The sequence below is a fragment of the Nothobranchius furzeri genome, chromosome 3 (genome assembly GCF_043380555.1).
Source record: "Nothobranchius furzeri strain GRZ-AD chromosome 3, NfurGRZ-RIMD1, whole genome shotgun sequence".
NCBI classification, from domain to species: Eukaryota; Metazoa; Chordata; class Actinopteri; order Cyprinodontiformes; family Nothobranchiidae; genus Nothobranchius; species Nothobranchius furzeri.
The window spans coordinates 67,445,063-67,472,236 of record NC_091743.1 but is presented as its reverse complement, the minus strand read 5'-3'; the positions used below and the strand labels follow the sequence as shown (position 1 = coordinate 67,472,236).

At 39.4% G+C, this 27,174-nt stretch overlaps 3 protein-coding genes across 5 annotated transcripts; all 3 read left to right on the top strand.

Moving 5' to 3' along the window:
- Positions 1–605: 605 nt before the first annotated feature.
- Positions 606–13,208, top strand: LOC107385126 (inter-alpha-trypsin inhibitor heavy chain H3). Its single transcript, XM_015958789.3, has 21 exons — positions 606–763; positions 1,243–1,403; positions 1,501–1,605; positions 1,750–1,912; positions 1,994–2,104; positions 2,191–2,319; positions 2,409–2,525; positions 2,645–2,813; positions 3,041–3,151; positions 5,490–5,671; positions 5,795–5,974; positions 6,075–6,199; positions 6,359–6,636; positions 7,455–7,490; positions 7,732–7,788; positions 7,979–8,032; positions 9,455–9,562; positions 9,720–9,888; positions 11,994–12,142; positions 12,291–12,372; positions 12,444–13,208. Exons 1-21 carry the CDS (start codon positions 692–694, stop codon positions 12,556–12,558), a joined length of 2,673 nt encoding a protein of 890 aa, XP_015814275.3. The 5' UTR covers positions 606–691; the 3' UTR covers positions 12,559–13,208.
- A 450-nt stretch (positions 13,209–13,658) lies between these two features.
- Positions 13,659–22,714, top strand: il17rc (interleukin 17 receptor C). 3 transcript variants are annotated; one of them, XM_015958791.3, is made up of 15 exons: positions 13,661–13,900; positions 14,177–14,462; positions 14,713–14,938; positions 17,095–17,198; positions 17,296–17,404; positions 17,568–17,615; positions 17,860–17,978; positions 19,551–19,607; positions 19,683–19,764; positions 19,850–20,067; positions 20,172–20,225; positions 20,314–20,365; positions 20,472–20,588; positions 20,878–20,916; positions 21,001–22,714. In XM_015958791.3, exons 2-15 carry the CDS (start codon positions 14,358–14,360, stop codon positions 21,546–21,548), a joined length of 1,878 nt encoding a protein of 625 aa, XP_015814277.3. In that variant the 5' UTR covers positions 13,661–13,900; positions 14,177–14,357; the 3' UTR covers positions 21,549–22,714. The 3 variants fall into 3 exon arrangements, with proteins under 3 accessions (XP_054586975.2, XP_015814277.3, XP_015814278.3); XM_015958792.3 differs by having other exon boundaries at positions 13,662–13,900; positions 20,493–20,588; XM_054731000.2 differs by lacking the exon at positions 19,551–19,607 and having other exon boundaries at positions 13,659–13,900.
- Positions 22,136–26,692, top strand: LOC129152511 (protein disulfide isomerase CRELD1). Its single transcript, XM_054731017.2, has 6 exons — positions 22,136–22,218; positions 22,818–22,971; positions 23,062–23,145; positions 25,338–25,433; positions 25,499–25,639; positions 25,720–26,692. Exons 2-6 carry the CDS (start codon positions 22,818–22,820, stop codon positions 25,938–25,940), a joined length of 696 nt encoding a protein of 231 aa, XP_054586992.1. The 5' UTR covers positions 22,136–22,218; the 3' UTR covers positions 25,941–26,692.
- The last annotated feature ends 482 nt before the right edge of the window (positions 26,693–27,174 follow it).

Genomic DNA, 27,174 nt, shown 5'->3' with positions numbered 1-27,174 from the left:
GTTTGTCTTTAAAATTGTTGCTACTGGTGGCAGCACATTTTACACCATGTTCTTCAAGCTTTCTATACGTTATTTTTGCTGTTTTTTCTGCCTTTAAATGTTTGCATTAAATTATCAGATTAGAAAACAATTTTATAAGCAACATTTTTAAACATAGCATAACACGAGTTGTGACTTTTTATTTATTTATTTACTCATTTTCCCCCTGTCCTGTCTGGCTGTGAAGCAAACAGAATTGATGTCTGAATGCTGGCGACAAGCCTTACAGATTTACTCTCAGGTGGAGCATCAAAGCGTCAACACAACACAAACAAGAGCTGTGAGTAATTCCAGCCTACACTGGACATTGAATGTCAACAGTAAAAGTCAAACACGCACAAACGCCCACACACACACACACACACACACACACACACACACACACACACACACACACACACACACACACACACACACACACACACACACACACACACACACACACATGCACACACACACACACACATGCACACACCCACACACACAGGTGAATTACGGCAGATTGCTGCTTTGAGGGGAATTTGATTTTATGTCCGTAAATGACGCGGGCTGCAGAAGGAGGAGACTGAGAAAATCAATGTTCGCTGAATCATAAATGTTGACTGCGTTTGAGTGAAAACTACAGTTTGAGCCGAGTCTTCTCTGAGGAAGCATGAGGAAAGCTGTGTTGCAGCTCACACTCTTGGGCCTGCTGCTGACTTTGGCTGCTTCACAACCAAACAAGGTACAACCTCTCAACAGAATCTATATAATATGTATGTCTCACCATATGATCATTTTAAATTAAACTTAACAAATTAGTGGCAAGAACAAAGTCCTCCACAGGTTTTTGTTGTTTTGAAACCAGTAAAATAAAATATATGGAGAAGAAATGGCAACAACAGTGAGTTAAAATGAGGTGTTTTCAAAAGAAACAGAAGGTTTTTACACCCTGAAGTAAAAAATTATGTTCAAAAGTGTGGAAACTATGATCAATAACTAAGAATGAAGAACTCAGTTTTTTAAATCAAACTTGAAACAACGTTTTTAAAGAAATATGTATGTTATTTATTTGGGTTAAAAACTCACAAAGGTGTTTCTGCTTCTGCACCAATGAGATTTAACACTCCAACGCTTTGTTTTCTGATCTTAGAGATCTTTGGACCTCTGGCTTTTCGCAGATTTACTTTCCTCTTTGCCAGTTTGCTTTGTGTGTTTGCACAGGATGACTGGGACATCAGAAGCTTTCACATTAACTCCACTGTCACCAGCCGTTATGCCACCACTATCATCACAAGCCGTGTGGCCAACAGTAGGAATGAATCCAGGGAAATCGAATTCCATGTCCAGATTCCCAAGAACGCTTTCATCAGCAGATTCAGAATGTGAAGATTGTTTCTGGCAGAGATCATTTGAAAATTCAAATTACCAATAGAAACTACATTCAAGATTCAAACGAGGCATTATGTTTGTCATCTGCAGGTTTATAGACGGTCAGGTGTACGATGGGGTTGTGAAAACTAAGGAGCAGGCTCAGCAGCAGTACACTCAGGCTGTGTCCAGGGGACAAAGTGCTGGAATTGTCAGGTAAGTATTGTGATGGATTTAAATAGGCAGCGTCTCTTTTTGCGTCTATATTAACATTTTGTCAACTTTCTTAATTGTGGGTTTCCAAAACACAATGCTTCATAAAAGTGCAGCTTCACGCAGTGATTGATGGTTCTCCTGTAGCTCTGTAGGGAGGACCATGGAGGATTTTAAAACCTCCGTGACTGTGGCGGCCCACAAAAAGGTCACGTTTGAGCTCACCTACGAGGAACTACTGAAACGCACACTTGGTAAATACGAGCTGCAAATCCACGCTCGACCCATGCAGCCGGTTGCAGATTTCAAAGTATGTTGATCATCCAGGAAGACAAAAACAACAGCTGCTTTCACAAATGCTAATAAACTCTTTTATTATCTTCACGACCAGGTTGACGTGTACATTTATGAGAAAGCTGGCATCAGTTACATTGATGTGAAAGGAGGACTGAGCACTAAAGCTCTGGCAAATGCCATCACCAAAACTCATGCAGACAAACAGGTACAACTTGTTTATGTAGAAATAAATCAAATAAATTCATCATTGATTATAAAGTTCATGTGAAACCTAATCTTTGTGGTCTGCAGGCGTGGGTCCATTTCTATCCAACAGTGGACCAGCAGAAAACCTGTGACAACTGTGGGGAGCAGGGTATGAATGGAGATCTGGTTATTGTTTACGACGTCAACAGAGACGATGGACTAGGAGACATCAAGGTAAAACAGATTTTTTATTTGCTGAAGACATCAGGTCTGAATGATTATTAAATGATTTAAGATATATAAGACTTGTATCTTTTTTTTAGACATCAGACGGATACTTCGTCCATCATTTTGCTCCATCGAGCCTTACTCGATTACCAAAGAATATTGTATTTCTCATTGATCAAAGTGGCTCAATGCTCGGCAAAAAAATTCAACAGGTGAATCCTTTTATTGTGTATTTTTCAATCACAAAACAAGTGCTCTATGAAAATACTTATCCAAAATGTTGAGAGTACAGCAGATTTTGCCAAAATAAAACATAATTTCTTTTACACAGACTCGAAGTGCTCTGCTCCATATCTTGAACGATCTGGCTGAAGATGACTTCTTTGGTCTCATCACATTTGATAGCTCAATTTCTCAATGGAAACGAGAACTTGTTCAGGCCACTAGTGAAAATTTGGAGGAAGCCAAAGTCTTTGCAAGAAATATTCCAGCCAGTGGAGGTGAGAATACTAGAATGTAAATATCTGACAGCAGAATGGCATTAACCCTCTCAGGCTCAAAATAAGTTTTGATAAAAGGACGAACAATTAAGTCCTTCAGGGGTACTTCTGAGTTAAAAAATGCTCATGACATACGTTTGTGGAGTAACCAGGTAGGTAGGTTGCAACTGTTGCTAATCTGCAACGCCTGCCTCTAGAGGGTTAAAACAGTCTGCCATCTTTTTCAGGAACAAACATTAATGACGCTGTGTTGGAAGGAGCACATATGCTGAATGCACATCCCAGAGAGGGTTCAGCATCCATCCTGATACTTCTCACAGATGGAGACCCCACCTCAGGTTAATGAAAACACGCATTGTGTTTAATGTTCATTCTTAAATGAGGACCGAGTCTACAGGTACTTTTATCTGGACAATGGCCCATTACTCAAATGAATTTGAGGATGCATGTCCACAGCAGCATCCCTTTAAATCTCCTAGGGAACAGGGTTGTAAGAACACAAGCTGACTTGATGACTTAAAGTTTCTTTCCGGAGTATTTCTCTTATCCGATGTCCCCATCTAGTGGCTGACAAGTATTTCACACAGTCAGTCGATCGTTTTTTAAGATGACGACTTCATGTTTCTTGGACATGGTTTATAAAAATGAATTTAATTCTGTATTTCTAAACTAATGATGACACAGAACAAATCATGATGAATGATGGTTGGAGAAGATAACTGAGACGATGAATGAAAAGATGGATTAAGCTTAGATGTTATGTAGCAAAACCTTCTTAAGTATTTGAGAAATTTGTGATGTTTGGGTTGAAAATCTTTTGGGGATTTTATTAATATATTTATCAATAAACTCATTTCCTGCAGTTGAAGAGAAAAGGAGAGAGAGAATAAGCAGACAAGTAAACCAAATTGCAATCTGTGGCAGAGCACAAGGCAACTACCCCGAGTTCAGCTTTGCAAGTTTATCTTATAACATGAGATAAGGAAAGAAGCAGAGGTTTGTGCGTGTGTGTGTGTGCGTGCGTGCGTGTGTGTGTGTATGTGTGTGCGTGCATGCATGTGTGCGTGCGTGCGTTTGTGTGTGTGTGCGCGTGCGTATGTGCGTGCGTGCGTGCGTGTGTGAGAATGCTTTCAGACATAATGTAATACATTTGTTAAAAGGACTAAAATAATGAAATATAAAAGTTCCATAACAAAATCAGTGTTACTGCATGGTTTAACAAGCCATCAGTTATTCATAAAGCCATCCTACGCTAGTTTGCAGATCTACGATACCCATGTTGGAAGCTCTGGGTGGTCTGGAGGAGAGGCAGCCAGATGCGTTTTGTGACCGGATGGATTGGCTCCTGGAATCTCAAAGGATTGTAGTTCCCTTTGAATTAAATTATCACCGGCCACAAGACGCTACCAGGGTCTGCTAGTAAGACGTTCCATGTCTGATGAGTTGTTGCATCTGATGCCACTTGCAAGCGTTGCAAAGAGGCTTTGACCTTGAGTCAAAAGAGAGGATGGTTCCAAGTAAAAATGTTAAAGTTATGTGAAGTGAGTATATTAACCATTAATAACAATATGGTAATATTAATGTGTTTGTACTGATAGATTAACATTATGAAATGCAACAGTTTCTAAGCTGGTGTAATTTAAGCTCTAAAATAAATGATTACAGGAATAAAACATTCATCCACCATTCATTCATGTATTGGACACATTGTTAAAACACTTTGGTTTTAAATATATTGCCCAATCAATAAAATATGATTATATAAACTTATAAAGTTATAACATCATTTATGAGCCAGGGAAGATAAACTTTATTCAAAGAGGATAGACAAGAGGTCCTGCGTCTTCTGCAGCCTTGATGACTTCTGACATAAGTTAAGTATGTTGGAACAAGTTCATTGACTTCATATCGGCACCACAGTGTCAGATTTAACTTTATGAAGAAGTTAAGTTTTGGGCATTTGAAGAAATACTTGGCCAATTGGTATGCTACAGTTTTCACATATTTATAATTTAAAGACGTACTTGTCTGTGAAATGTTCATCAACTCTGCATCAGCCGCGGTACGTCCTTAAATTTGAAGCAGGTAAGCGGTAGGCTAACGCTGTTGGTTAGTTCTGGGGCACTCGGTTTCCTATTGCACAGGGCTCTGCAAGGCAGGGGGCGTGCTTGGCAAAAATAATAAAAATAATGACGTATTGCTTACATTATATCATAGTACATGATAAGACAATCACTTTCACCATCTAGGTCCTGAAGGTGAATCTGAACCTCCCCTGGCATATTTTGACCATACAACAACTACTTAAGCAGCCAAGGTGATAGACCCACCTACCCCCAAGAGTCTGCCTCTTTGAAGGTGGCCAGATTAAAATTCTATACTGCTCAACAATGCCTATTGTTTAGTTTTCCTAAGGAGCTTAAATGTTTTGGCAGAATTGTCATAAAGATAACTGTATATCACTCTCCGAGGACTTCCCAAACTGTGGATTTTCTTTACCTGTAAAGCAGCATTCAGTAACAGCCGTGCCCTTAATGCCTCTTTCTCTCATCACCTGTGTCCATACTGTTCTTATGTTTTGTCTTGTGCAAGACGTTCATAATTATTGAAACAACATTTTTTCTGAACTCCAGTTAGAAATATGATCCCAACTGGAAATGTATTGTGTCTTTGCAGGAGTAACAAATCCTGAAATTATACAATCAAATGCAAGAAGGGCCATTGCAGAGAAATTCCCACTCTACTGTCTTGGTTTTGGGTTTGATGTGAAGTTTGAGTTCCTAGAGAAAATGTCACTGGAGAACAACGGTGTTGCACGACGTATATATGAAGATTCAGATGCTGATTTACAGCTGCAGGTAGGTTTCCTCGCATTAGCAATGTACTCTGCCACATTTACACACAGGAGAAAGACTCAGCTTGACCTTTATTGTGTGTGGAGATGGAAAAACTCATACTTTCTGAGTCCTGTGTCTCACCAGGGTTTCTATGAAGAAGTGGCCACTCCTCTGTTAACAGATGTGACTATGATCTATTTGGGAGGAACCAACCTGACCAAGACTAACTTCAGTCAGTATTATAATGGCTCTGAGATTGTGGTGGCCGGTCAGATCACGGACAATAACATCGAAACCTTCGTTCCTGAAGTTGTGGCCATCTCAGTAAGAATCAATCCTCACAAATACAACAACACGTCTAAAGTTAAGAAAATAGTGAATATACTTTTAAACTGATATTAATCTGATTGTTGCATCATGACAGAGTAACAGAAAAGTGACATTTTCCAACACAAAGCCCTCTGTGGAGCCCTCTACTGAAACAGTGGCTGAAGGTCTTCTTCAGAGGGTTTGGGCCTATCTGAAAGTGAAACAGCTTCTGGAAAAAGAGTAAATGTTTAAATAGTTCACATGTTTACTACACTTTTTAGAGTTTTGAGGACTTAAAGACCACCAAGCCAAGTGTTAGCAAAATAACACCTGTCATTACTTTATGATATTTTCATTTCTTCTCTCAACTGTTATGTTTAACAACATTTTGTGATCTAGGGTGCTTTTGTCTGGACCAGAGAAAGAAAAAGTGAAGAAGGAGACTCTAGAGCTGTCTCTGAAGTACAGTTTTGTGACTCCACTCACATCCATGGTGGTCACCAAACCTCAGGAGAATAAAACAGAAGTCCTTCACAAACCCAAGGAGGGGAAAAGACAACGTGGTTATGACATCTCATTTAAACACAGTCATGGCAGGGGCAGACATCATTCACTGTTACTGAATAGCAACCGTCCAGTTTTACAGAAAAATGGACATGTAACCAGGAACCGTCCAGGTAAGATATATTTCACTTAAAAAATACTAACTCACACTTTATGATAATAAAACTCTAATGTAAATTACTAGTTGGTATAAGTGCTATCAACTTTCCACTCTCTTCTTAGCCTTTAGAAAAGTAAAAGACTTAAATGGTAACACAAACAAAATTACATTTTACCTGCTTTACTTACGCACTCCCCCTGTCCTCACACACAGCCGCCAATGCTCACTACCACCGTAATACTTTATTGCTAGAGGAACCCCGGATGTGTACTCACCAAGCAAATACTTTTCAGATCGTCACATTTAATGCTTTTCCTTACAACTGTGAACATTTTCTCTTTTTACCTTACCAGCAGCTGACTGTTCTGGACTCTGATTTTTCATCAAGACATGCCTGCTTCATTTTGGTTCTTTTGTTTGTTCCTCACATCTTTTCCATTTGCTGATTGGATTTTGTAACTGTCAGTTTTTGTTGTCATCTTTTATGTCAATCAATGTCAATGTGATATTTGAGATTTTATAGTTTATCTTTTTTTTTTTTTTTCGGTTGCAAAAATGCGTATGTCACAAAAAAATACGCCACCGTATTGGATAACTGTGTTGAATTGTTCACAAAGGCACAGAGTAGTCAAGTGGAGTAAAAATTTAAGAATTCGCATACATTTATTATAAATTCATCTTACGCGTATTTTTTTATTTATATTATTTGATTTTTGAAGACATTACTGTTAATAGGAAGAAATCATTGGGGTGTTTGACTCTGTTGTTTGTTTTCAAGTGTACTATTGTTCAACGTATTGTTGTGACTCATCGATGCTTTCCTTTTTCTAGTCAAATCAAAACACATTTCTCCTCCTCTAAATGAAGGTAATTTGTCCCATCCCTACAAAATACAACATTACACATAAGAATTGTTTTGTTTTCAATTAAAGTCAACCATTTCTCTTTAGAAGTAAAAAAAAAGCAGTGTAGCTCTATATAAAGATAAATTAACAGTTAAAGACGTGATTGGGTGGATTTAAGTTACAATCTTTAGAACCTTGATGAAACCAATTTGATGCCATTATGAGAATATGAGTTTTTAATTAGGAATTTGTTTATGTTTCAGATTACAGTCTCTCTTACGCTTCATTACCACGTGATTTTAAGATCATACGATATGAGAGTGAGTATTTAAATATTCACTTAATTTTTTTTAAAATAAAGTTCATCCAGATTCTATTTGAAGTTTCAACTAAAATGTTTTACAAATTTTTGAAATATTATAACCTAAAAACTGTTAATTAGCCTATATGACACTAAGACTTCATCAGATTATAATATTTAATAACCTTATATGACATTTTCTGTGGCAGGTTTGAGACCTTCCACCCGTCTCCTTGCAAAGCATCCTCCACCTGCAACCTCTGGTAAATTATTGCAAGGAAAGAACTCACAATTTATTTTCTGTGAAAAGTTGCAAAATGTTTTTCATTTGATCATTTTTCTGAAATGGTTTACCACTCTTCATCTCATTATTGTGCCGCTTTCACAACAAATCCAGTGGAATAATGCAATAAATATGACTAGTTCATCTTAACATTTGCTTGTGATGATTAAAGAAACAGTTTTTTACTTATTATTTTTTGAAATACGATTGATTACTCTGAATTTACTATGCAGGCTGAACATGAAAATACTGTTCTACCTGTTTCCTCCAGTAGCCATCGACTGGAAAAAAGAAACGCTCTGATTAGAAAAGCAAGTGACATGTGTGCGTCATATTGAAAATTCATTCATTATTTTGTTCATGTTCATGGATTCACCCATCTTGGCCCATGACGGGGAAGGCTGTTGTTTTTTTAATGGCTAGGACAGAGCAGAGCACTTCACGGCTAGTTGAAGCTAACTGTTAGCATTAGCAAATCTTTAACAGGGCAGAACTCCTTCAGGCTTGTGTTATTTGTGAAGATAAAACGTCAACATTGCAGAGTGAACAGAGTCAGTGTTGGAGTCGTGTTGCTGTTAGCCAGTCAGAGGCAAGATGCCCAAAACTCAGGAAATAAGACTACAAGATGCACAATTTTGCGTACCTTATTGTACCGTGAAATCAAGATGAAACAGAGATGTTAAATCACTGTGATGTTGCAAACTATCTGCATCCTTCATGAAGTTTACAAAAGAGAGTCCACAGGCACTACATTCATCTGGGATTCATTCCTTATTGCTTTCATAAATAACTACCTAGTAGTCCCTGAACAAGACTGATGGGTGTTTGCCACTAAGTACTGGTTAACTACCTATTGGTCCCTGAACAAGACTGATGAGCCTTTTCAGCAGTAACTACTGGTTAACTGCCCATTCTTCCCTGCTTCATTACTCATTACCCTCTACGTCGTTCCCTAATAACGAAGCACAATTTTGCGTACCTTATTGTAAAGTGTTACCCCATTTTTTGTCTGGTTTTGTTACCTTGATATAAAGAAATACTAATAACAGATATTGTTTGAACCTAATATACCGAATAACAATGGATGATAATGAACAATTAAATTATATTCAGTGATTTTTGCTGATCAAATCCATGTAGAACTTAAAACTGAACCAAGTGATCAATGATCTTTATTTTTCACAACAGCCCAATTTTCAAATTCCCTGCTGTAGTTCTTTTTAAAAAAACACAGAACAGTTTTGTTTCGCAGCCACAAACGAAACGTAGCGGGAAAACAGGTAACAAAACTGTTCTGTGTTTTATAAAAAGAACTACAACATGGAATTAGAAATAAGACACAGCAAGAACACACCTAAGAAGCCTAATTTTCAACTGTCTAACACTTTGTTTCTCTTTCTAGCTCCTCTTACTCACAGATTTTTGCTAAAAACTGAGAATCTTTCTCTTCCGTTGTGCTTTGACATCACTGGACCTGCTATTCTTAAACTTCTCTACTATCCCACCAGAGGTCAGTAACACTTATCTTTGCACATCCCAAAGAGAAATGCTTTCTGTTTTTGTCTGTGCAGTCAAGGTGTTCAACTTTTATCTTTCACTGTTGTTTGCTTGGTTTTTCACAATTATGCCGTGATTTGTTGAGCTTAATTTTGTCTCTTTTGTGTTAGTGCTGCATATTAATGGAGAGCTGGACTCAGAAACAAATGGGGGATTCACAAAGATTGCCATCCACGTCACAGCTGACCACCATATTGAGGTTGAAACAGAGATGGTAACTGTTCAAAAGGGACAGGCTGTAACACGCTACGCTGGACAGGAAATCATCAGCTATGGAAGGTGACTCTGAAATGTTGCAATCTGCAGAAAATAATTGTATTTAAGATGCCGTATTCATATGAAATTTTTAATATAATAATAAATACTTCCTTACACAAATTTAATGAATCAAAAGGGTACATTTTCACTATAGAATTGACACAGTAACCTTTCAATGCACGCCAGAGCTGCAAAGTCAAGGTTACACCAGCTGGAGGATTCAGACGCACAAATCAACCTTTTGCTTACTTATTGTTCTTCAACGCAAACATAAATAAACTGTCAAGGTCTCCCGCAAAAGCCCTTATCTCTCTGCGTAATCGTGTGTTGAATGAACAAGATGTTTAAATGAATAATCTGTGCTTAAATCAATGAAGTTGAAATGAATATTGCTCTTACAATGATCTATTGCAGAGCTTATGATCAGTATGTGTTTGATTTAACAAGTTAATCACAATCTACACTCATACACGTCTTCATAAGATACAAATTAAGGTTAAGGTTCGCCTCACATAAAGTTTAAAGATTCTCATTCACAGTGTTATGAATCTTGTATCTGAAGGAAGGTGTGGCTTTCTGAGGAATGTTTTGATAAAGCCTTCCAGACATGGCACAATCAGATTGGACAGAAAACGCCAGAAATCATAACAAAGTAGTTTGATAAAACAAGAATTACTTCCCGAGTAATTCAGTTTCTAGAGGAGTTCCGAACCTGCCATTTCGGAACAAGCATCCTTGAGAAATCTCTTTAGACATGCAGTCAGAAACCTGTTTGCACGCTGCAAGCTGACACCGCCAGACGGCTCCCTAAGAGCCACATCCACTTTGGATGCAAAGAAGCATTCCAGCTACTGTTTTGACCTGGAGACATCTCAAGGCTGTACGGGTTGTATCGGAGTTTAATCTACAAAATCCCGGTGCCATGAGGTCCACCCGACTTCTGACAGTCCGGATTGCTGGGGGTCTCCACCAGGGTTTGTAGACACAACAGATTGCGCCTGATGCTGTTTTATTAATAATCAACTCTCTAGTTTACAGCAGACAACTACTTCGTTTACACCCAGATTTTACAATTTCTTTCAGATACAAAGGTTCTGATAAACATCTAGCTTGCATCACACCACCTACCCATAACATTCCATCACCGCATATCCACTCCATCACATCTCATTATTCACATCTTGCTATGTATAATCATTAGTTTCGAAAAGAATAAAATTCCTTTTTAACCCTTTGAAGGCAGGCGTTGCAGATTTGCAACGTTAAAACCTACCTACCTGGTTACTCCACATGCATAGTTCATGAGCATTTTTTAACTCAGACGTACCGTTGAAGGACTTAGTTGTTCATCTTTGTATCAAAACTTATTTTGAGCGTGAGAGTGTTAACTATATACTTGACTCTGAATTAATACGAAGTGTGTTTATGGTCCCTGAGTAAGCCAAGAACCCTAGAATCCTCTGACTAAACATTCAAAGATCAATCAGATTGATATTTCATATTTGTATGGAATATCACCTCTTATTGATTGTAATTAATATGTGTTAATTGCTACACAAATACAGGTCCATGCAAATATACATAAGTGCAATTAAGCTATTTAAATTTATTCAGTCAGATGTTTTGTGGTTAAGGGAGCTCCAAAGTAAAAAGAAAGTCTTGTCCAAAATGCTATTTATGTTAATTAGCAGCTGTTCACCCGCTAAACCTGCATTTGAAAACTGGTGATCTGGTGTTCACAACATACCACACCATTTTATTTCTATACAGCACAAGAGCTGATGGTTATTAAAAACAGGTCAAACAAAAGAAAGCAATCCAAATAAAAAAAACACTAGTACAAAAAAATAAAAACAGCTGTGTGGAGAATCCAGATCTAGTGTTGATTTTCTTATCTTTGCTCTTTTAGTTCATAATAAACCCGACAGCCACAATTACAACTGCCTAATGCTAAAGTCATGAGCCTAAAGCTATAACATTCATGCCAGAATTTCTTTTTTTTACCTGGTTTATAAAGTTGTGACCTCTTATATCCCAACATTGATCCGGAAAGAGACAGAAATAAACCAAAATCTGACAAATCTATAAGTACATAAACTAATACCAGGTTATGTTCATGTTTCTAGTGTAAATGTGCAGAGGAGTAACAGAGAAATCAACGTTACCGTTGATGACATGCTCTTGCGCATCTTAGTTCATGTGAAGAACGGCCACAAATTCCTTTGGCCCGTTTTGGTACGATGGCCACTTGTCAGCAGCGCAGAGGGAATTTCAGGTGAGTGAACATTCGCTTGTGCTTTTACAACTTTGCTTTATATATTTTTTATATTTATGTATGACTAACATAATTTCAACAACAATTCCAACTGAGGTATGCTAGTTGCTAGAGGTGTCGCCTTTTAACTGTTTTTGTTGTTTTGCAGCTTTGAAGCCTGTAGATTATGAGGAGGCGCACCAACAGCAGACAAAACTGATCATCAACCACAAAAACGTTCATGTCACCAGGTACATTTAATTCAGCTGAAAAGTTGCTGACTAAAAACAGACATTTTTAATTGTTTGTGTGTCTTTTGTAGATCGTCTGCTCATGACTACAGTTTTTCCTCTCCTTTGGAATTAAACTGCTGGCTCAGTTCACCTGATGATGCTCTGCAGAGACCCCATCAAGATTTCTTCACTGCTCAAATTTAATATGTTTAAAACTTTTGTGTGAGACAACAAAACACAATGGAGAGGCAAATTATTTAAAACAACCTCACTTTCTAAAATTCAGGGCAAAAATGAATAAATGTCTTGGTGCAATAAACATCCATGGACCGTCAGGAACACATTGAATGAAAGATTTTAAATCAACTTTTCATATGTTTGTTTTCTGCAGTACATCATTTGAAAATTATTATGTTGGTTTGTTTCTTGTTAAAATGCAGTTTTATGACATGTTTTCATTGCATTAAGTGCAAAACCACTGCCATGTAAGTGAATTACCTGAATTATTCCATTAATTCTCAATGTAGCAACACTTTTCAAAAGTAAATCGATCTTTGAAAACCTGCTGTGCAACACAATTAGAGCTGCAGCTCCAGAGTTTCTGCTGAACAGGTTTCTGTTGATGTAACATTGGGCCAAGCACTGCAATCTGTAAAGAATGTGTGACATTTAACCCATAACTCTACACAGACTGCTTGTGCATGAAGTGCAAAGTGAAAGCAAATGAAAGTGTTTGTGCCTTATGTCCTGTTGTGTATTGAGTTACCAGATGTTCTTGCAACTGCTTAAATCTTGACAGCCTTTTAACACCCAGCCTGATAAATGTGTTGGTTGTCAATAAATCTTAAGATGGAGACATGTCTAGACTCGTTTCTATTATTTCATATTTGGACAGGGAGTTGCTTGAACTTGGAAAAGATCTTATCTGAATTTAACTGAAAACTGAATATAATCCTTAGTAAACAGTGCACTTCAGTTTCAGTAAACCACCACCCACTCATCTGTCTGACGGGAAAAACTGATTTCTTTTACACAAATTTACAAGACAGATGTTTTTCTAGGCATATTCCTCTGGTGTGGTTCACTTTTTGATCCAGGACAGTCCAGTCAAACCAGTTGAGCTCCTGTGCGTGTAACTTAAACTCCTCCTGTTATGATTTTCCTGATTATCAGGGTTCAAAGGTCACATGATTTCTCAAGAGTTAAGATGACAAAACCTGTTTGAACACACCTTACTGTGCTCATTACAGCTTCTCTTCACCATGTTACTGAAACCACTCACTGTGTAAAGGTGAGTGTGAGGTGGATAATTGTTAAAAAAAGCAAAATGTGTGGACTTTAACCTTGTGTTGGTTACTCTATAATGAGAATGTAAAACAGGAAGTTTCAGTATTGAGTGAGGCTTGATCGGAGAGGAGGGAGGGAAGGGATGGGACATCTGCCGCTGACGTTTGTTGTGCTTTCATATGACTCAAACACTTCACAGGTTACAGCAGTGGATAAACTCATTGTGGAACATCTTATCTAATATGGATCCCTCAACGGGGTAAGTACTGAAAATCACACTAAAGAGGGCTTACCTGTATAATCCTAAACTATTTCTACGTCCCTTTCATTTCACTTTTTTGATTGCTTTACTTATATCTTGATGTCCAGAAGTGGGCATTTTATTACATATGTTTGCAGTTAGTTATAAATCTGAATACTGGCATTTTCAAATGACCAAACCGATTTGATTTATATTTTAAAAACTGAATTCATATTTCTGTTTGTTTGAATTAGAATAAAATCAAATAGCTAACGTACGTGTGATTGTCACCAGGCCATAAACAGAGGCTGAAACCCAGGAAACTGACTTGCTCACGGCGTACGTCTTAGTTAGCTGACTGTTTCAACAACAATGAGGGAAAACCACATACCAGCCTGATTGGGACGTCATGTTGCTCCTAGAAGAAATATGTGCAACAAAATGCTGTAGGACGTCTGCTGCAGCGTGAAGCAGAATGTCTCCTCCTGAATGGATCTGGGGCATTTTGCTGGCTCTGCACGGGTCAGCCTGGGCATTGGAGGTTTCTAAATATGACAGGGATACAGTCATCTGCTCACAGGTATTATACGATACACCTAAAAGCAAATTACATTCAGCACACAAAATAACGTTTCCATTATTAGATTTCAACTTGCAGACTGTTTATTTTGTTGGAATCTAATTAAAAACTGCTGGTGAGTGAGATAAGACCATCTGTCAGCTCTCCACAACAGGATACTTTTTATTCATGGCTGTAAATATTTGCTTTGTGATCTTTTCTTTCCGAGAATTTGATAGCATCTCTCCCTCTGATTCTTGTCTCCTTCCAGGGTCTTTCCGATTGCATCCTGAAAAATGAATTTTTTAAAGCTAACAACAACGTGGCATTTCAGAAGCTGAAACCTGGTTTTAAGCTGTGCAAAGACAGAAAAGCTTATGTATTGTGTCTGGAGATAGAGCTAGAGCTCCACATCCCTCTGGATTCAGTCAGGGAGGATGAAGTCCAGTCTGGAGATGATGATGAGGCTGACAGAGATGAGACAACGGCTGAACAAGGTTAGACCATAATCAAAGACTAAGGTCGTCTGAAATGCTTGGAAACAATAACCCTTTTTAAATCTTTGCTCCTGTGTCAAAGCAAGACTTGTCTTTGGTGCTGGTATTCTGTCTCTAAGTGTCTGTGGAAGAGAAAAAGTCTGGTTGTTCACCGTGAACACTTTAAAGAACTGCTTCACTTGTACAACAAGGCTGTAAATGGTCTTTCATCGGTAACCACATATCCCAAAATAAGAATAATCCCAGAGTTGTATTGATACTGTCTCCAGCATTTATTCTCCTCCCCAGCAGGAATAGTTATCTTGAGCTGAGGATTGCTTCATATTTCTTTATCGTTTAGTAAAAGGTGTTGAATCTGAGATCCAGTGTGTCAACAACTCCCCCCTCTAGTGAGGAAACCCCTCAGTGCTCAGAGGCATTCACCTCCTTCTCCTCAGTGACATAAACTGTCCTGACTTCGGTCAGATGAAGCTCTCTTCATGTGCATCAGATGTGTTACCTCCCTCTGTCCTAGTTGGGTCTCTTGCCCGCATCGGTCTTTCTCTCTTGACTTTTGGCCTGTTTCTAAGCTACATTTTATCAGTAAAGTCCATGCAAACGCTGTAGAAACTCAGCTCAGATCCTGGTTTCCTTAAATTCCAGCACTTGGCTGAGACTGCTCTGGTAAATGTTTACAGTGACTTCCTAATGGCTGCTGATTCTCTGTCGTGTTTCTGCTAGACGTCAGTGCAGCTTTTGAACACAACCCCTTATTGAACAGACTGAGATTCCTAGCTGGAATCTCTGGTCCTGCATTTAACTGGCTCTCCTCTCAAAAACAAAATATTTTCAGTGAAGACAAAAAAAAACTTTACCTCAGACACTGCCTCCTTAACTTGTGGAGTCCCACAAGGCTCAGTTCTGGGATCGCTATGCTTTTCTTTTTATAGCTTTCCTTTAGCTATCATTCACCCCTTCTCTGATATATCATATCACTTCTATGCTGATGACCGTTGGCTAAATTTCCCATTTATTAGTTGCTGACAATGAGCCAAGCAATGGTGATTAAGTGACTGAGAGCCATCCCAACACATACTTCAAGAGCTATCTGAGTATGCCTGACCTTTGATTTAAAGATTTCTTGTTGGAGTCAGAAGATCACAACTGCTAAATCTTGATTTGGCCAAGAATAGCGATAATTCTCAATTCTCAGACTCAGACGTGACCCTGAAGACTGTTGGTAATATGCACACCTTAATTAAATATATCCTGAAAAAAAATTCTGCTGTTTGACTGCGAAACTTAGCCTGATTCATAAAAAATCCTCGAAAATGACCGGTTGTGCAGCTGAAGTGGGACTTTGAAAGTAATAAGTGATTAATTGAATGTTTTTAGAAGAAGAAGAAGAAGAAGAAGAAGAAGAAAATATCATTTCTATAGTGCCTCTAAAGATAGAAATCACAAGGCGCTTCACAAAAACAAAAAATGTAAAAATATAAAAAATAATTTAGAAAATGGTTAAAAATATATTTAAAATGAGCAAAAAATAGACAATTGTGATTAAAAAAATTAATAAAGAGAGAGTAAATAGAAAAGAGGGAAATCAGTGGATCCTGAGGAAGGTGGAATAGGTGGGAAGAGCAGAATAAAGAGAGAGTGGTGAAGAAGTTCATACAAAAGCCAGCTTGAACAAGTGAGTCTTCAGCTGCTTTTTAAAGGAGACCACTGAGTCCACTGATCTCAGGCTCGGGGGCGGGGGGGGGGGGGGGGGGGGGGTTCCAGAGTCTGGGGGCCACAGCAGCAAATGATCTGTCACCTTTGGTCTTTAGCCTGGTGCGCTGCACAACCAGTAGGCTTTGATCACTGGACCTCAGGGGCCTGCTGGGGGTGTAGGGACTAAGAAGATCACCAATGTAAGATGGTGCTTGTCCATGTAAGGCCCTATAGACCAGAACCAGGATCTTGAAATGAACCCTGAAGTTGACTGGCAGCCAGTGAAGCTGGAGGAGAAGCGGGGTGATGTGGGTGTGTTTGGAGGACTTGGTCAGAAGCCGAGCACAGGCGTTCTGAACCACCTGTAGACGGTTCAGGGAGGTTCAGGGAGGACATATGAGTCTTCCGTTGCTGCATCAGTCCATCCTTAAACCCACATCTGTCATTTCTTTTTCTTGCAACAGCTTCAGTGACTGCCTGTTATCAAATTCCCAGGGGTTTGTCCACATGCAAGAAGGTGGAATTTACCATCAATCACACAGCTCTTGCTCAACAAAACCAGACCAAGGTGCTAACCATTTACTTGAGCCATGTACCTTTGATCAGTGTTGACTAATTTCCAGTGCTCTGCTCCTATTTAATGTTTATGTGTGTCTTCTCTACAGGTTTCCATAGTGATCACTCAGTCCAATGGGATTAACTATGGAAATCAAATCATTATCCTAACCACTTTAACCACTGCAGAGGACATTTTTGCACCTTCTCTAAATGAAGGTAACGTTTTGGCCTTTCTGTGTCATATAATAATTACTAATTATCTCACAGCTCTTAACATAGCGGGGTCAAAAGGTTCAAGTGTCATAACGAGGAGCAATAATTCATTTTCAGTGAGAGCTTTATGTGAGGTGTTGTAACACAGATCACTGCATGTCCACAGTGTGTTCCTTCAAACGGCAGAAGCATATACATGTGCCAGAGTGTCAAGGTAAAACACACAAAACACAGAAAGCCATTGTTTTCATTCCAACATGTTTGAATTTGCAAGAAATTCTTCTTCTTCTTCTTGTTCTTCTTCTTGTTCTTCTTCTTGTTCTTCTTCTTCTTGTTCTTCTTCTTGTTCTTGTTCTTGTTCTTCTTCTTCTTCTTCTTCTTCTTCTTCTTCTTCTTCTTCTTCTTCTTCTTCTTCTTCTTCTTCTTCTTCTTCTTCTTCTTCTTCTTCTTCTTCTCAGTGCCCAGAGTTAATTTTGTTCTAAATCTGACAACCAATCAAGTTGAGCTGCAGTTCAGTGGCAGGAGTAAGACCTCGCCCGCGTTGTGTTTGCAGTATGAGAAAAACGGAATCTGTCAGGTTAGTGTTTTATATTTTATTAATTTATCCAGTTGATGCCAAGATAGAAATCATTATTTTATCAAAATAGATAAAATATCAATTTGTTCAATTGACAAACGTATTTGGGAGTTTTTTAATGTGCACATAAAAGTAAACACAATTTTTTGCAATATTTATCAAATTTTTTTTGATGATGTTTGTAAGCAAAATGTGTAAAAATAATACACTTTTTAAGCAAAATAACCTCATGCAAAAGTGTCAAATGTTGACATGCAAACATTTTCTTATAAAGCTGCTTGCTACTACACACTATTGTGTGTGTGTGTGTGTGTGTGTGTGTGTGTGTGTGTGTGTGTGTATGTCACCATATTGCAAAAGGATAAAGGAACATTTGAGCTGCACATCAGTACATTTCAATGATCATGCTTTGCCACACACCACATTTTAGTCAAATACCACTTGACAGCAAACTTTCAACTATTAAAGCAAACTTCTAAAGCTGTACAAATGTTTGTTGTTAGCATTACATAACAATATGCAGCAACATAGATAGTCAGAGAACTTATCAATGTAAAGCTGTCAGCCTTGTTGAAACTGTGTCAGAGGGAAGTACATCTGATCTGGGATCATAGTTTGATATTAAATTTATGCAGGGTCCAATTCTCTTAAGTTCCAGATGCCTGAGATGACTCAGATTTTTTTCAGAGGTTATTTTAACATGAATTTCATATTGACAAAAGAGTAAAGACCTGCACTTTAAACCAGGAAATAGAGTTCTGATGGATGTTTCTGTTCAGTTAAGAAAATCCCTTCTGAATGCCATTTGCAAATAGACTCATGTTGTTCTAGACATTTTGACTTGCAAGAATAAGTAAATCCTGGGGTGTATTAATACGGGCTGCGCTCCACTCATTCACTTATGCATTTTGAAAGTTCATTAAATAAGAACGTCTGTTCCTGTCAAACCAGTCAAAATGTCTGCTTGTTCAACATCTGACTGTAAAATTGGTTTTCTTTAAGCAACACTTAATAGGTTTTCTGCTTCTCTCCCTACTGGTTGAAAGCAGAATTTACAGCAGTCGTAAACAACACAAGCAACAAAGCCAGGTCACCATCAGTCCTTAATTTTGTAGTCTTCAGCTCTTTCAAACGAGTGTAGGCCATGTCAATGTTCACTCTGGTTTTAGCTCATATGTTTTGCATCACAATACTACTCTCTTACTTTTACTTTCATGCTCTGCAGTTATGGCAACAAAAAAAGAAAAATTATTTTTCTTCGTGTGCTTTTTATTGACAATTGTTGAACTAACAAAGCAAACTGCTACTCTTTGTATGAGCCACCAACACAGTAAACAGCTACAGCCATAAGACAGGCACCTCCCATTAGCAAACCTACCCAAATCACAAAACTGTTAAATGCAGTTTCTGGTGAGCAGAGGGCTGCAGAGAGCTGTCCAATGTGAAGTTGTTAAAGTTTATGACTCAAGAAGCACCGAAACCAGTTTTGAAAGCAATAGTTTTAAAATGGTAAAAACTCGAGTTGGTTTAACTACACTACTAAGGCTTAATATTTTAAATGTTTCCTATCAGGAACCAAGCCAAAACACCATCCCATTTTATTCTGTGGCCCCCTGCTTGTGTATCCAGGTATCACAAATGTATTCCATCAACCATACCAAATGTCTCATTTCAGATGATAAACTATGCTTTCGTGTATTTCAGGCATGGTATAAGACTGACCAGGTGTCTAGACGCATTGAGAAGTGTCCCTTCAATGGCTGTTTTCCCAAAATCTCTAATCAAAGTAAGTATATTGAGTTTATTTTCCAAAGTAACCAGATTTGATATGCTTCTGTAATGATGAATTGTTTTTCTTGCTTTGTTTTTAGCATTACGACATCACTTACAACAAAACATGTGGAACAATGTGACAGTGGACATGCGTTTGAGCAAAATGACAAATGGAGACATGATGTTGTTATGGAACATTTCCGCCCCCTGCCGGCTTGAAGGGGAAGTGCATCTCTGCCACAAAAACTGCAAGGAAAGGAAAGACAGCAGGCTGTTGTCCAATGACACATGGAAACAGAACATCAAGGGACTTTGGGTAACGACATCCTGTCTCACAAGAAAATCTACCTTTCTACATCATCTTGTTGAATTAAAAATTATTTAGAACCTGTAAAAAACCCACAACTGTTTCTTTTTCAGGTAAATGAAGTGGCCTTTGAAAGCATAGACGAACAGATTTCACATTGTGTGATGGTGAAATACTTTCAATACTCTCATACACATAAATGCTCATTTCAGTGAAGCTCCAAAACAAACTAGAGCTATTTGTCCGTTTTTGCAGGTCAGAATACAAGGATTAGATCATGAATTTGGGAAAATCTGTACTAATGATGGTGAGTTTGAAATATTTTATATTAAAGATACAGATTTTGGATTAAAGTTGATTTTTTTTCCTTAACTGAAGCAAAGTATTGGTGTTGTTCGATTTTCCTGAAACAGCTTTTGTTGCTCTTGCTGCAGCTGGCAGATGGCACTGGAGTCTCCTGGTTGTTGGTGTGCTGCTGCTTGTGTGTTTGACTGCACTCATGATTTGTGTACTGCATGATTATGTCAAAAGTAAGTTATCTTATTGTTTTCTCTTGTATGAAATGGGCGTAATATTTCCAAACAGACAAGCAGTAAAGTGTCATTTGTAGCTGGTTTCCAACTCTGGTTGGAATTTCCCATAGAGCATCCAACAAAAGCTTCTTTCATTCCCACCACAGACCTAATCTTGTTGGCCGGGTCTTGAATCTTTTGCCTCATGCATTTTGAACAATTGAACATTTGTATATAGTTAAGTTCTCTAGCTTTATTTCTGACGAGCTGTGTGTTATATTTACCTGTGACATTCTGGCTTTTATAGAATGGGCGTGGAGCTGGCCTCATGGAGGATTTGTAAAGAGTGAGTTCTGTTTTTATTTCTGTTTTAAAAAAAGATGTGACCTCAAGATAATACAAGTCTGTCTCTTTTTCCCCCCAATTTAAGTTGGCAGAAAAGGTCATTTGGTTCTGCTGAGCCCTCCAGATGTGGATGATGGTGTTGCCGAGTCCGTTCATCAGCTTGGGTCCCTCCTCTGCAGCCAGGGCTTCAGCGTATCCGTGGACCAGTTCAGCAGGAAGGAGCAGTGCTCTCAGGGACCTCTGCTGTGGTTCCACTCACAGATGCTAAAGCTGGACCGGATGGGTGGCAGAGTTGTGCTTGTTGTCACCCCGAAAGCCTCACAAAGAGCCGAGGAGTGGAGCCGTTTAAACAGAGATGGAGCAGCTAAAATGACACAGCAGTTCCTGTCTCCTTACTCCGACCTGTTTACTGCATCACTGTGCCTCATTCACAAACACAAGAGTCTGGGCAAGGCAGCCGAGCGCTTTCTTCTGGTGAAATTTGACTCCAGTAATCAAAAATCTCTCCCAGAGCTGCTCCGGGGCCTACCTCTGTTTCAGCTCCCCTCTCAGACTCAGTCGCTCCTGACTGAGCTGACGGTGGTAGAGACTAACATGGGGCCCGGCGGGTGGATGTGGAGGGGATGCAGGTAGAAGGCTGATGGAGGGAAAGTTGGAATGCTCCAGAAATGGCACAAACAGCCCAGCTGCAGAGTGAAGGTTACGGAATCTGATGGACAGAAGACACTTTGAAGACTTCACTCCAAATATGTTGATTAAAAGAAAAATTTTGAGACAAATATTTTAGTATAGCAGGTGGACAGCAAAGTTTTTAGGAAAGGTGTTTGGCTCCACATGCAAAACTGCAACAAAAGTGATGAGATTAAAAACAACCAGTGGTTGGACACCGAGGAAATACATGAAGCCCCATCAGAATTAGATTACTATCTTAATTATTAGCCATTTTTAATGTATTAAAAAGATCTAAACATAAAAACGAGACGTTCTATTTTCCACAGTCTTGTATCCATAAAGCTGTCAACATCGGTCTATAAATACTTTTTGTGTCACACTGAAGTTGGTGAGTCAGTCTCATTGGCAGAAACTAGTGTCAGTTTACCAGCACTGGGGTGTGCTTGTCAAGTGTTTCTCTGCATCTCAGAGGGGTGGTGTTAACAGACATGCCTGGTTACAGCAAGTTCCACCCACTCAGGAGGTTGTCTTCATTGCAACAAAAGTTTTTCTGGACAAGTCACAGAAGCGTCTCGGTTGGCTTCATTCTGTTAAAAGTTGTCAAACACGGTTCTGTTCTGGTGACTCAAAGGTAAACACACTAAATTATTATTTATTTAACAACTGTTTTAGTGAGCGACTGAGTTTATTCACAACAAGATGGTATTTATTTTATTTTTAATTTTGAATGCTGCAGCACTGAGAGGCTGTGTTAAAACTCCTAAATTAGGTTAAAGGAGCATTACAGATGTTTACTGGAGCTGTGCAAAGTATTGTAAAAATGAAGGTTTGCTTCAAAAGTTATGAACTCACAAATGTGAAGTATTTTCATCCTGTAAATTGGTACAGATCCTTCAAACCCTTTGTTTCATATTCAGATAGTTTTTTTTAATCGGTGTGCAACTTTGAAAAGAAACTGTGGATTCTATGAGGAAAGCTGAGTATTAAGACAATGCATGAAGTATAAATATTCAAACACAAATGCAGATTTTACCTCAAATCATAGCTCACCATAATGTTAAGCTTCTTTCTAGGAGTTTTTATGCATTCTGTTCCTGGTTCCCAATAAACACTACCTACCACCATCATATGTTTTGTGTCTTTTTAAAACTTTATTAAAGTTTTAAATATTATTTAGTGCATGCATGGGTGATATCCTGCAGGATACTGACAGCTTTGTCTTCTGGTCAGATGGGAACTAAGTGGCTTCCCAGAAACGTGCTGTTTTTGAGTCTGCTGGCTGTTCGGGCGCACAGCTGTCCAGATGCCTGCAGCAAGTGTTCAAAGCCAGATAACTGTGAATTCTGCAGACCTGGATGGATTCTTCATAACAACACTTGTGTTGGTAAAGTTTATAGAGTGGTGGTCTGAATATGACCACATTTACAATAATTACGGCTTCAAAGAATTAATGCATTTGTTTTGTTTGTTTTAGATATCGATGAATGTGGCACAAAGTTGGGTAAATGTTCACAGAACAGCTACTGCTTAAATACAGAAGGGTCCTTTCTGTGCAAAGGTCAGTGTCTTTACAAATATAAAAAAAAACAATGCGCAAAGTTATTACAATGCTGAAATAAAACCTTTAACAAACTCAGGCCTTGTTGGAGTGTCGTAAAACCATATTGGCAAAGGATTTTATGAAATAAATTGTTTGGTAACACTTTACAATAAGGGTCCCTTTATTAACGTTGCTTAGTGCATTATTAAGAAAAATATAATAAATCATTAGATAAAGTCTTAACTGCTTAATATTACTGTTAATATTAAGTAATGCATTACTAAGCAGACCCCCGCCATCTTGGATGGGTCTACATTTGCCCCCAGTGCATTTATTTCTCCTGAGGTAGGTGCTTACCTAACTGAAAAAAAAAACATTTTATTGTGCTTTTCACAGAATGGTATGGCATGATAATTAAAATATAAACATCATTTAAAAGAATTAAAATATGAAATCCCAACAGGTAGGCTAGAAAAGTCATTAGTAATCCCACATGATCCGTTCCCAGTAGAACGCTGGTCGTTGCAACTGTAGACTGCACAAGAACATGGGGGTAGTTGCTCACTCTGCGTTGACTCCAGTTGGGTTTGGAGAGTGAGGGACCCATCCAATATGGCGGCGACACTGTTATGCTCTCCAGGTCCCAATGGGGTGTCTGAATATTCATGTCTATGGTTCTCGGCACACTTTTAATGAAGATTAATATTTCATTTATTGATTAAACAAATAAACAATAACTTATTCAGTTCAGTTTTACAATCTGTTTTACCTTTGGTGTTACGAGGAAGCAGTCATTATTTAGTTTGAAACAGCTGAATACTTCTCTTGCTGCCAGATATTAAAATTAAAAACATTATTAAAGGCCTTCATAAAGCATCAACATCAAATATAAAATCCATCCATCCATCCATTTTCGTCCGCTTATCCGAAGTCGGGACGCGGGGCAGTAGCCTAAGGTGAGAGGCCCAGACTTCCCTCTCCCCAGCCACTTGGGCCAGCTCCTCCAGGGGAATCCCAAGGTGTTCCCTGGCCAGGTGAGAGACGTAGTCCCTCCACCGTGTCCTGGGTCTACCTTTAGGTCTCCTCCCACTTGGACGTGTCTGGAAAACCTCACCAGGGAGGCGTCCAGGAGGCATCCTGACCAGATGCCCGAGCCACCTCAACTGGCTCCTCTCGATGTGGAGGAGCAGCGGGTCTACTCCGAGCCCCTCCCGAATGGCCGAGCTTCTCACCCTATCTCTAAAGGAGAGCCCAGCCACTCTTCAGAGAAAACTCATTTTGGCTGCTTGTATCCGCAATCTCGTTCCTTCGGTCACTACCCAAAGCTCATGACCATAGGTGAGGGTAGGAATGTAGATCGACCGGTAAATCGAGAGCTTCGCCTTCTGACTCAGCTCTCTCTTCACCATGATAGACCGGTACAATGCCCACATCACTGCAGATGCAGCACCAATCTGCCTATCGATCTCACGCTCCAGTTTTCCGATGTCCATGCGATATTGCAGAGCTGCGTCAGCCAACACAGCCCCACAACATCCAGAGCCTTAAGGAACTCCGGGTGGATCTCATCCACCCCTGGAGCCTTGCCACAGAGGAGCTTTTTAACCACCTCATTGACCTCAGCACCAGAGATTTGAGAGGCCAACCCAAAGTCCCCAGACTCTGCTTCCTCACTGGAAGACGTGTCGATGGGATTGAGGAGGTCTTCGAAGTATTCTGCCCACCGATCCACAACGTCCTGAGTAGAGGTCAGCAGCACACCGTCCCCACTATAGATAGTGTTGGTAGCGCACTGCTTTCCCCCCTGAGGCGCCGGATGGTGGATCAGAATCTCCTTGAAGCCATACGGAAGTCTTGCTCCATGGTCTCACCGAACCCCTCCCATGCCCGGGTTTTTGCCTTGGCAACCACCCGAGCCGCATTCCGCTTGGACTGCCGGTACCTGTCAACTGCCTCTGGAGTCCCACAGGCCAAAAAGACCTGATAGGACTCTTTCTTCAGCTTGACAGCATCCCTAACCGCCGGTGTCCACCAGCGGGTTCGGGGGTTGCCACCACGACAGGCACCGACAATTCTGCGACCACAGCTCCGGTGGGCCGCCTCAACATATAAAATGTTTTTGAAAATTTTCTATCATGTAAACCACTTGCAACTGTTTGCGACTAGTGTGTGTGAATGGTAAAATAAGCACATGACCTGTGTTTCGCCAGCGTGTGACATGTCCTGTGTGGGCTGCCTGGGCAGCGGACCAGCTCGCTGCAGGAAATGTGCTCCAGGATACAGACTAATGGGGTCCAAGTGTGTAGGTAATTATCAGGAGAACACTACCAAATGTGATGCATTTAGCATTAATCTAGATGTGTTTGCCTAGATGTGGATGAATGTAGTGACAGGGTGCTGGCCTGCCATGGCCTGGATGAGATTTGCTTCAACACAGAAGGCTCTTTCCGCTGCGGCTGTGCTGAAGGATTCACCCGAGAAAATGGTGTTTGTGTGAAGAAGCAGCTGCCCAGTGAGTGCAGTTTAACACAGATTATTTATTATTCCAAACCAATAAAAAGAAACTTAACCGTCTGTTCTCTCCTCCTGCAGGTGTTCAGGAGAAAGGTCTGTTTGAGGATCTCCAGGATGAAGAGGTGGAGGTGCTGCAGCAGATGTTTTTCGGGGTGGTGCTCTGTGCGCTGGCCACACTTGCAGCTAAGGGAGATCTGGTTTACACCTCTATGTTTATGGGAGCTGTGGCAGCCATGGCGGGTTACTGGCTCTCTGAGAGAGGTGATCGGCTGATGAACAACTTCTTCAAACAACGTTAAAACTCCACAACGGTTTTAAGAAGGTCACATCTGACAGTAGATATGTGGACTGAAGTCAACAGGTGTGCATTAAAGTATTTTACGTTGAAAGGGAAATAAGATGCTGCAGAGCAGAATAAAGTCTACTGTGCTCAACTGAAGAGCTGTTTAACGTCCTATGAAGCTGAAAAACACAACAGTATAAAAAGACAGAGGCTTGTGTGCTAGAAGAAACATTTTTATGTAAAACTGTTTCAATTGGTCAATTTAAATCTGGTTTACAAGCTATTAATCATTTTAAATGTAACTGTTTTTGCTTCCTTTAGGTATTTTATAATTATTGAACTCTGAGGCTGCAAGAAAAAAAGCTTCTAATTGTGTGTTTTATATTTTTTACTGTGTTTATGTGATGCTGCCAAAAACAAACTCACTATGATAGCATTAGTGTGTTTTACTGTGCGAAAACAAAAATTTACTTATGCAAACCTTTGTGATAGTAAAAAGAAAATGACCTGAAGGCTCATGAAACTGGATTCTCAGCATAAAGCTGAAAAATCATTGTTGAAACCTTTGTGTTTCTGGATCTCGTCATTCTACTGCATGGTTGTTTTTTGTGTTATGTTAGTTATTGGGTCATCAAGGTAGCGCGACTCATGTTGCGAAGGACCACAGGCACCAATTCTTGTTGAATTGTGTGTACTGAAACTCAGTTTCATTTCTCTGTATGTCTTGCACATGTGGTAGAAGTGACAATAAAACGACGTTGACTTTGACTTGACATTTTCACACTAATTCTGATTGTAATTTTCTCAAACTTAGAGTGATGGTGTGTATTTACCCTGGCGATAGGGGGCAGTACATACCTAAATCATTGTAAACAAGTTTTTTGTGTGTGTTAGAGTAAGACCTTACCAACGGATGGCTATTAGGGTAAAAATTCCCTGGGAGTGCAATATTCGAACGAGTATTCCGTCCGATTGTTCAGTCTCCAGCAAAATGACGAGCACATCAGACTACCTTTTATCACTGACAACAAGTAAAGAGCTAAATGTGTAAATCAATAATTTCGTAACCTTTTGTTAATGCATTTCACCTCACAGGCTCCCGTAGAAGGAAACATGGAGTTGCCCAAAGACTTAGACCTGCTCCCATGTATTTTAGACCCAATTTTTATGGTTATGTGTTACTAAGCTGCCAATATTATTCAAAAACTGGGCATCATTTAATTGTTTTCAACAACATTTCAATGGATACT

Bases quoted from the DNA above. Each gene is read 5' to 3' on its own strand.
- LOC107385126 (XM_015958789.3), top strand. From the start codon at position 692: ATGAGGAAAGCTGTGTTGCAGCTCACACTCTTGGGCCTGCTGCTGACT. The intron at 2,526-2,644 runs GTGAATCCTTTT...TCTTTTACACAG, and splicing joins TCGGCAAAAAAATTCAACAG to ACTCGAAGTGCTCTGCTCCA. The intron at 3,152-5,489 runs GTTAATGAAAAC...GTGTCTTTGCAG, and splicing joins AGATGGAGACCCCACCTCAG to GAGTAACAAATCCTGAAATT.
- il17rc (XM_015958791.3), top strand. From the start codon at position 14,358: ATGTCTCCTCCTGAATGGATCTGGGGCATTTTGCTGGCTCTGCACGGG. The intron at 14,939-17,094 runs GTTAGACCATAA...TTCTTGCAACAG, and splicing joins TGAGACAACGGCTGAACAAG to CTTCAGTGACTGCCTGTTAT. The intron at 17,979-19,550 runs GTTAGTGTTTTA...GTTTCCTATCAG, and splicing joins AGAAAAACGGAATCTGTCAG to GAACCAAGCCAAAACACCAT.
- LOC129152511 (XM_054731017.2), top strand. From the start codon at position 22,818: ATGGGAACTAAGTGGCTTCCCAGAAACGTGCTGTTTTTGAGTCTGCTG. The intron at 23,146-25,337 runs GTCAGTGTCTTT...GTGTTTCGCCAG, and splicing joins AGGGTCCTTTCTGTGCAAAG to CGTGTGACATGTCCTGTGTG. The intron at 25,434-25,498 runs GTAATTATCAGG...GTGTTTGCCTAG, and splicing joins AATGGGGTCCAAGTGTGTAG to ATGTGGATGAATGTAGTGAC.